Source organism: Grus americana, chromosome 2 (assembly GCF_028858705.1).
Source record: "Grus americana isolate bGruAme1 chromosome 2, bGruAme1.mat, whole genome shotgun sequence".
NCBI lineage: Eukaryota > Metazoa > Chordata > Aves > Gruiformes > Gruidae > Grus > Grus americana.
The window spans coordinates 878,593-887,109 of record NC_072853.1 but is presented as its reverse complement, the minus strand read 5'-3'; the positions used below and the strand labels follow the sequence as shown (position 1 = coordinate 887,109).

At 72.1% G+C, this 8,517-nt stretch overlaps 1 protein-coding gene across 1 annotated transcript; it reads right to left on the bottom strand.

Moving 5' to 3' along the window:
* Positions 1-26: 26 nt before the first annotated feature.
* Positions 27-8,251, bottom strand: ADCK5 (aarF domain containing kinase 5). Its single transcript, XM_054818583.1, has 16 exons — positions 8,222-8,251; positions 7,548-7,647; positions 6,935-7,016; positions 5,706-5,846; positions 5,548-5,623; positions 4,355-4,555; positions 3,339-3,479; positions 3,142-3,255; positions 2,926-3,057; positions 2,635-2,718; positions 2,449-2,530; positions 2,275-2,353; positions 2,115-2,206; positions 1,743-1,995; positions 323-439; positions 27-232 (listed from the first exon to the last, which is right to left on the bottom strand). The coding sequence occupies exons 1-16, from the start codon at positions 8,249-8,251 to the stop codon at positions 127-129; spliced, it is 1,830 nt and encodes a 609-aa protein (XP_054674558.1). The 3' UTR covers positions 27-126.
* Positions 8,252-8,517: the final 266 nt, after the last annotated feature.

Below are 8,517 nucleotides of genomic sequence, written 5' to 3'. Positions count from 1 at the left end.
CCAAAACCCAAAGTCCTGCTCTGTGACCATCTCTGCAGCCTGAGGGGGGGGGACGGGACACGGGTGGCAGCGTGGGGGTGCCGGGGGGTTTATTTTGGGGGGCAGGGGGGTATTTTGGGGGGGTCCCTACGCCCGCAGGTACTCGTAGAGCTCCTCGCTGTGGGGCAGCAGCCCCCAGGAAGCCAAGAGCCGCAGGACGGAGGCCGTCAGCTTCATGGAGAAGCTCTCCAGCCTGCGAGGAAGAGGAGGGTGAGGGGGGGGGAGCCTTCGTCCCAGCCCCCCACCATCATCATCATCCCCCCCCCCCCCCGTTCCCTCCTACCTCAGCGCCACCTCGAACTTGACGCTCTCCCAGGCCACCCGCAGCCAGCGCCCCAGGCTGCTGCCGCCCAGGCCCCACACCTTCGCCCCGCTCAGCCGGCTCCAGCTCCTCACGGCGCTGTGGGGCAGGGACGGCGTGGGGCAGGGGACGGTGTGGGGTAGAGACAGTGTGAGACACGGATGGTGTGGGGCAGGGACAGTGAGACACGGACGGTGTGGGGCAGGGACAGCGTGGGGCAGGGACAGTGTGAGACACGGACGGTGTGGGGCAGGGGACGGTGTGGGGCAGGGACAGTGTGAGACACGGACGGTGTGGGGCAGGGACAGCGTGGGGCAGGGGATGGTGTGGGGTAGAGACAGTGTGAGACACGGACAGTGTGGGGCAAGGACAGTGAGACACGGACGGCGTGGGGCAGGGATGGCGTGGGGCAGGGACGGCGTGGGGCAGGGACAGTGTGAGACACGGACGGTGTGGGGCAGGGACAGTGGGGGTTAGAGAGAGTGTGAGACACCGACAGTGTGGGGCAGGGACGGCGTGGGGCAGGGACAGTGTGAGACATGGATGGTGTGGGGCAGGGACAGTGTGAGACACGGACGGTGTGGGGCAGGGACAGTGAGACACGGACGGCGTGGGGCAGGGATGGCGTGGGGCAGGGACGGCGTGGGGCAGGGACAGTGTGAGACACGGACGGTGTGGGGCAGGGACAGTGGGGGTTAGAGAGAGTGTGAGACACGGACAGTGTGGGGCAGGGACAGCGTGGGGCAGGGACAGTGTGAGACATGGATGGTGTGGGGCAGGGATGGTGTGAGACACGGACGGCGTGGGGCAGGGATGGCGTGGGGCAGGGACAGTGTGAGACATGGATGGTGTGGGGCAGGGACGGGGGTTAGAGAGAGTGAGACAGGGATGGTGTGGGGCAGGGACAGTGTGAGACGGGGACGGTGTGGGGCAGGGGACGGTGTGGGGCAGGGATGGTGTGGGGCAGGGATGGTGTGGGGCAGAGATGAGACAGGGCAGAAGTGATGGGGGGGGCATGGATGATGTCACATGATGCATGGCAGGGATGACGTGGGGCAGAGATGGCATGGGGCAGGGATGCTGTGGGGCAGAGATGGCATGGGGCAGGGATGCTGTGGGGCAGGGGTGACGTAGGGCAGGGATGATGTGGGGCAGGGATGCTGTGGGGCAGGGGTGACGTAGGGCAGGGATGATGTGGGGCAGGGATGCTGTGGGGCAATGATGGCACGGGCCAGAGACAATGTGGGGCAGGGATGACATGGGGCAGAGATGGCATGGGGCAGAGACGCTGTGGGGCAGAGACAGTGTAGGGCAGAAATGACATGGGGCAGGGACGCTGTGGGGCAGGGACGCTGTGGGGCACAACACCCAGGTGTGTCCGTCCCCCCCCCCCCAGCCCCACCTCTTGGCCATGAGGAAGTAGCGGTCGACGGGGGCGCCCAGGGCGGCGTTGATGCTGCGCACGGTGTTGATGTTGCGGAAGACGAGCAGCATGGGCCGGGGCAGCGCGCGCAGGACGCGCAGGACGCGGGGGAAGTGCTGTGCCGCCATCTCCTGCATGTACGCCCGCTCCTCCCGCGTCAGCACGTTGGCCAGGCCCAGCTGCCCGGCCCGCAGCGGCCGCTGCATCAGGATCTCGCAGAAAAGGAAATAATCTGGGGGGGCACGGGATGGGATTGGGGGGGGGGGAGGTGTGTGAAGCACCCTGGGGGGTGGTGGGGGTTGGGGGGTGTCCCGTTCCCCCCCGCCCCCAACAGCCCCGGTCCCGGCTCACCCTCGACGCCCAACTCCGCCGATCGCATCTTCATGGCGGCGTCATCGCGCAGGATGATGGCTCTCCAGAGCTGGCACAGCGCCGTGCGGTCCCTGCCGGGCCCGGACCCCTCAGCGCGGGGACCCCCCAATTATCCCCCCCCTCCCCCCCCCCCCCTCACCGTTCGCTCAGGAACTCGTAGAGGCCGTGGTCCAGCAGCACCAGTTGGGCTTTGCCGTCGGGGCCGCGACGCACCAGCACTGGGGGGGGGGAGGGGGATGATCGGGGGAGGGGGGCCGTGCCGGGCACCCCCCACCCCCCAGGGTCCATCCCACCCCCCCCACCCCCCCGTTACCGTTCCCGGGGTGCGGGTCCGCGTGGATGAAGCCGGTGTAGAAGATTTGCTCGGCAAAGACCCGGATCAGCTTGTCGGCAGCCTGCGGGGGAGGGGGGGGCACCCCGAGTGTCCCCATCTGTGTCGTGTGTGTCCCCCCCCCGTGTCCCATCCCCCCCCCCCGTGGGTGTCCCCCGTGTCACTCACGTCCTGCACACCCAGCCCCTGCCTGCGGATCCCCTCCACGTTGGTGATCTTGCAGCCCTCGCAGAAATCCGCCGTCAGCACCCGCTGGGGACGGGGACGGGGACGTCAGACCGAGCTCTGCCCTGTCCCCGCAGCCCCCGGCCCCGCCGTCATCCCCCATCCCCCCGTCCCTTGTCCCCCCCACCCCCATCCCCATGTCCCCCCATCCCCCCGTCCCCGCAGTCCCCAGCCCCACGTCCCCCCGTCCCTGTCCCCGTGTCCCCCCCGTGTCCCCCCGTCCCCCCGCCCCACCTTGCTGCACTTGTCCCAGTGCACGCGTGGCACCACCACGTAGCCGCAGTGCCGCAGGTCGCGGGCGCAGCGCTCGGCGTTCCGGCCCTCGTTCTCAAAGTCCAGCTCCCGCGCCAGCGTCCCCTTCAGCTCCTGGGGGGCGGGGGGGGGGGGGATGGGGGGGGTCAGGGTGGGGTGGGGGTCGGGGTGGGGGTGGGGGGGGGCGCCCCGCGGTACCTCCAGCACCCAGCCCAGCGCGAAGTCGGGGTGCATGAACTCCACGATGCGCAGCAGCAGCTCCAGCGTCCGGATGTCGCCCTCGAACCGGTCCCGCAGGTCGATGTACTGCACCTGGGGGGGCGGGGGTGACAGGGGACACCCCCCCGCACGGGGGACACCCGGCCGCGTGTGTGTCCCGTCCCCCCCCCACCCACCTTGACGGCCACGGGGGTCCCATCCTGCAGCGTCGCCCGGTGCACCTGGGCCAGGCTGGCGGCCGCCACCGGCTCGTAGTCGAATTCCTGGAAGAGCCCGGCCGCCGTCGTCTGGAAATCCTCCAGGAAGAGCTCGTCCACCTGCGGGGGACAGGGGACGGGGGGGACAGGGGTGGACAGGGGACGGGGACAGGGCGGGAGGGTGTCAGGACATTCCCCCCCGCCATGGGTCGGGGACGCCGGGCACGGGCTGCGGTGTCACTGTGCCCAATGCCGTGCTGTCCCCATCCCGGGGACCGCGGTGTCCCCAGATCCAGCGTCACGCTGTCCCCAAGCCCAGAGCTGTGCTGTCCCCCTCCCCCTGCGATGCTGGCCCCATCCCCGTCCCCGTGTCCCCATCCCCGTGTCCCCATCCCCATCCCCACGTCCCCGTGTCCCCATCCCCATCCCCATGTCTCCGTGTCCCCGCCATCCCCATCCCCGTGTCCCCGTCCCCATGTCCCTGCCATCCCTGTCCCCATCCCATCCCCACATCCCCATGCTGTCCCCATGTCCCCATCCTTGTCCCCTTCCCCACGTCCCTGTATCCCCATCCCCACCCCCGTGTCCCCATCCCCAAGTCCCTGCCGTCCCCATCCCCATCCCTGTCCCCACATCCCCATCCCATCCCCACATCCCCTTCCCCACGTCCCTGTATCCCCATCCCCACCCCCGTGTCCCCGTCCCCGTGTCCCCGTCCCCATGTCCCTGCCATCCCTGTCCCCATCCCTGTCCCCACATCCCCATCCCATCCCCACATCCCCGTCGCTGTCCCCACGTCCCCATCCTTGTCCCCCTCCCCACGTCCCTGTATCCCCATCCCCACCCCCGTGTCCCCGTCCCCATGTCCCCATCCCTGTCCCCACGTCCCCATCCTCACGTCCCCGTGCTGTCCCCACGTCCCCGTCGCTGTCCCCACGTCCCCCTCCCCACGCCCCTGTATCCCCGTCCCCACGTCCCTGCGTCCCCGTCCCCACCTCGCGGTAGCCGCGCCGCAGGGCCCGATCCTCGAGCAGGCGCAGGGTGGCCCCGTACTCGGGGGGCAGGAGGTGGTTGAAGGCGCAGAGCCCCTGGCCCAGCTTCACGTAGAGCCCCCCGTTGCGCAGGGCCCCCCGCAGCAGCCGCTCCGCCGCGCGCTGGTGGCACCTCGACATCCCCGCCACGAACGCCGGGCTGTCCTGGGGGGGGGGGACACACGGCGTCACCACCGCCCGCCGACACGCACGGCCACCCAGCCCCAAAACCGGCCACCGAGACCTGCACGTGGCCACCGAGCCCCAAAACTGGCCACCGAGCCCCCCAACTGGCCACTGAGCCCCCACCCCACCCCAAAACTGGCCACCGAGACCCGCATGTGGCCACCGAGCCCCAAAACTGGCCACTGAGCCCCCCCCCAAGTGGCCACCGAGACCCAAAACTGGCCACCAAGCCGAGCCCCCCCCAAAACTGGCCACCGAGACCCACACGTGGCCACCAAGACCCAAAACTGGCCACCGAGCCCCCCAACTGGCCACTGAGCCCCCACCCCACCCCAAAACTGGCCACCGAGACCCGCATGTGGCCACCGAGCCCCAAAACTGGCCACTGAGCCCCCCCCCCCAAGTGGCCACCAAACCCCAAAACTGGCCACCAAGCCCCCCTAAATGGCCACCGAGCCCCCCCCCCAAGTGGCCACCCAGCCCCAAAGCCGGCCACCAAGACCCACACGTGGCCACTGAGGCCCAAACCAGCCACCAGGAACTGCCAAGTGGCCACTGAGCCCCAAAACTGGCCACTGAGCCCCCCCTAAATGGCCACCAAACCCCAAAACTGGCCACTGGGCCCCCCTAAATGGCCACTGAGTCCCCCCCTCCAAGTGGCCACCCAGCCCCAAAACCGGCCACCAAGACCCACATGTGGCCACCAAGACCCAAACCAGCCACCAGGAACTGCCAAGTGGCCACCGAGCCCCCCCTAAGTGGCCACCAAACCCCAAAACTGGCCACCAAGCCCCCCAACTGGCCACCAAGCCCCCCAACTGGCCACTGAGCCCCCCCCCCCAAAAACCGGCCACCGAGCCCCACATGTGGCCACCGAGACCCGAACCAGCCACCGGGAACTGCAAGTGGCCACCGAGCCCCCCCCAAGTGGCCACCGAGCCCCCCCCAAAGCGGCCACCGAGCCCCCAAACCTCGTCCAGGCCGCGCAGCGCCACGTTGGCCGTCCACCAGTAATCCAGGGAGATGTGGATGCCCACGGCCAGCGACCTGGGGGCGGGGAGGGGGCTCAGCCGGGGGTCCCGGCCCCCCCCCACCCCACCCCCCCACCCCCGCACCCCCCATCCCCCACCTGCCGAAGCGTCCCACGCCGTCCAGCACCAGCCACATCTTGCGGCGCTCGTGGCGCTCGGCCCGCAGGTACCAGCCCCCGGCCAGGGGCAGCCCCAGCCCCAGCCCCAGCAGCACCCGCCGCAGCAGCACCCCGGGGGGCCTGGGGAGCGGGGACACCCCACACTGCCCCACAGCGCCCCACAGCGCCCCACAGACTGCCCCACAGCCCCACACACTGCCCCACACTGCCCCACACTGCCCCACAGCGCCCCACAGACTGCCCCACAGCCCCACACACTGCCCCACACTGCCCCACACTGCCCCACAGCACCCCACACACTGCCCCACAGCCCCCCTCACTGCCCCACACACTGCCCCACAGCCCCACACAGCCCCCCACACTGCCCCACACACTGCCCCCCACTGCCCCACAGCTCCTCACTGCCCCACAGACCCCACACACTGCCCCACAGCCCCACACACTGCCCCACACTGCCCCTCACTGCCCCACAGCCCCCCACAGCCCCCCCACTGCCCCACACACTGCCCCCCACTGCCCCCCACTGCCCCCCAGCTCCTCACTGCCCCACAGCCCCCTCACTGCCCCACACTGCCCCACAGACCCTCCCCACTGCCCCACACTGCCCCTCACTGCCCCACAGCCCCCCACAGCCCCCCCCACTGCCCCACACTGCCCCTCACTGCCCCACACACTGCCCCACACTGCCCCTCACTGCCCCCCACACTGCCCCACACTGCCCCACACTGCCCCACACTCACACACTGCCTGGACCCACGCAGCCCTCTGCCCCACAGAGCCCAGACCCACACATCCTTCTGCCCCACACATCCCTCTGCCCCACACAGCACTGCCCCACACATCCCTCTGCCCCACACATCCCTCTGCCCCACACAGCCCGGACCCACAGATCCCTGTGACCCACAGATCCTTCTGCCCCACACATCCCTCTGCCCCACACATCCCAGACCCACATCCCCCAGACCCCCACATCCCTGCCCCACACATCCCCTGCCCCACATATCTCCCCTACACCCCCCACCCCCCCATATCCCCTCCCCCCATCCCCCTGCTCCCCACATCCCCACCTCTGCACCCCACCCCCCCCGCCCCACAGACCCCCAGTGCCCCACATCCCCCCCAACTCCCCACATCCCACCCCTGCGCCCCACATCTGCCCCTGCCCCACATCCCTCTGTGCCCCACATCTCCCCCCGCCCCTCCCCCACCTGCCTCCCGGGGCTCCGCTCCGGGCCCGGCCCGGGGGTCTCAGCGGGGGGGGGGGAGGGGGCGGAGGCGGCAGAGCTGCACCTGGGGGGGGAGGGGCGGGGGGTCAGGGGGACCCGGGCCGGCCCCTCCCCCCGGCACCCCTGGGGCACGCGCTGCCCCCCCCACCCCCGCCCCTCCCCCCCCGGCCTTGGAGGGCACCGCCCCCCGCCCCTCCCCCCCCCCAGCGCGCGAGGCCGCGGCCTTGGCGGGGTCCGGGGGGGGGGGGAAGGGCGGTTTTGGGGGAGGGGCGGGGATTCCCCAGGGGGTGTCCCCGGGGGGGGGGAGGGGCAGGGGATCCCGGGGGGGGGGGGAAATCCCGGGGGAGGGGGCGGGGGGGGAATCCCGGGGTCTCCCTGTCCCGGGGGGGGGGGGGAGGGGCGCCCCGAGGGGCCCCGGAGGGACGGTACGGGGGGGGGGAGGGGCGGGGTTCGTCCCGCTCCGCGTGTCCCGGGGGTTCCGGGGGGTCCCGGAGGGTCCCGGCCCGGGGGGGTCCGGGGGGGGGGGGGGAGGGGTGCTTGTCCCGCGGTGCCGGGGGGTCCCGGTGCCCCCTCCCCCCCCTCCCCTCCCCCTCACCGTGCGCCTCAGCCCCATCCCGCTGCACCGCCCGGCCCGGCCCCGCCCCCCGCCCCCCGCCATTGGCCGGAGCGCCCCCCGCCGCGCGCGGGACGCGCTCCTATTGGTTGTTCACCCGCGGCGGGGCGTTACCTCCCCCCGCTCCGCCCCCTTTGCGGCCGGAGCGGCTCTGATTGGTGGAGGAGGAAGGGAGGGGCGGAACGCCCCGCCTCCCCCCGCCCCGCCGCCGGATCCGATTGGCCGCGAATGGCCAGAGGGGGCGGGGCGGGGCGGGGCCGCGGAAGTGGCGCGTGACGGGGCGGGGGCTGGGGGAGGGGCCGCACGTGGGGGGCGGGGGGGGGAGGGGCGGGCGGTTGGAGGCGCGTGCGGGAAGGTCAAGGGCGGGGGGGGGCGGGGCGGGCGGGAGGCCACGCCCAGCGGTACCGGGGGGGAGGGGGAGGAGGGCGGCCCCGCCCCCCGCCCTGCCCCATAGCGCTGCCCCACGGCAGAGCCCCCGGCCCCACGGCTCCCTGCCCCATAGCGCTGCCCCACGGCAGAGCCCCCGGCCCCACGGCTCCCTGCCCCATAGCGCTGCCCCACAGCAGACATGCCAGCCCCACAGCTGTGGGTCCCAGCCCCACGTCCTGGCCCCGCAGCTCGGCCCCACGGCTCCCTGCCCCATGGCAGAGCCCCACAGCCTCCAGCCACACGGCTCCCTGCCCCATAGCGCTGCCCCACGGCAGACATGCCAGCCCCACAGCTATGGGTCCCAGCCCCACATCCTGGCCCCACAGCTCGGCCCCACGGCTCCCTGCCCCATGGCAGAGCCCCACAGCCTCCAGCCCCACGGCTCCCTGCCCCGTAGCGCTGCCCCACGGCAGAGCCGCTGGCCCCACGGCTCCCTGCCCCATAGCGCTGCCCCACGGCAGACATGCCAGCCCCACAGCTATGGGTCCCAGCCCCACATCCTGGCCCCACAGCTCAGCCCCAC

What these genes read in the sequence shown, in the direction of transcription:
- ADCK5 (XM_054818583.1), bottom strand. Translation starts at nt 8,251, where the DNA reads ATGGGGCAGGGAGCCGTGTGGCTGGAGGCT. An exon ending in TGCGGCGCGGCTACCGCGAG is followed by an intron (nt 3,480 to 4,354) that starts GTGGGGACGGGG and finishes TGTCCCCCGCAG; the next exon opens with GTGGACGAGCTCTTCCTGGA. An exon ending in TACGAGTTCCTGAGCGAACG is followed by an intron (nt 2,207 to 2,274) that starts GTGAGGGGGGGG and finishes CGGGCCCGGCAG; the next exon opens with GGACCGCACGGCGCTGTGCC.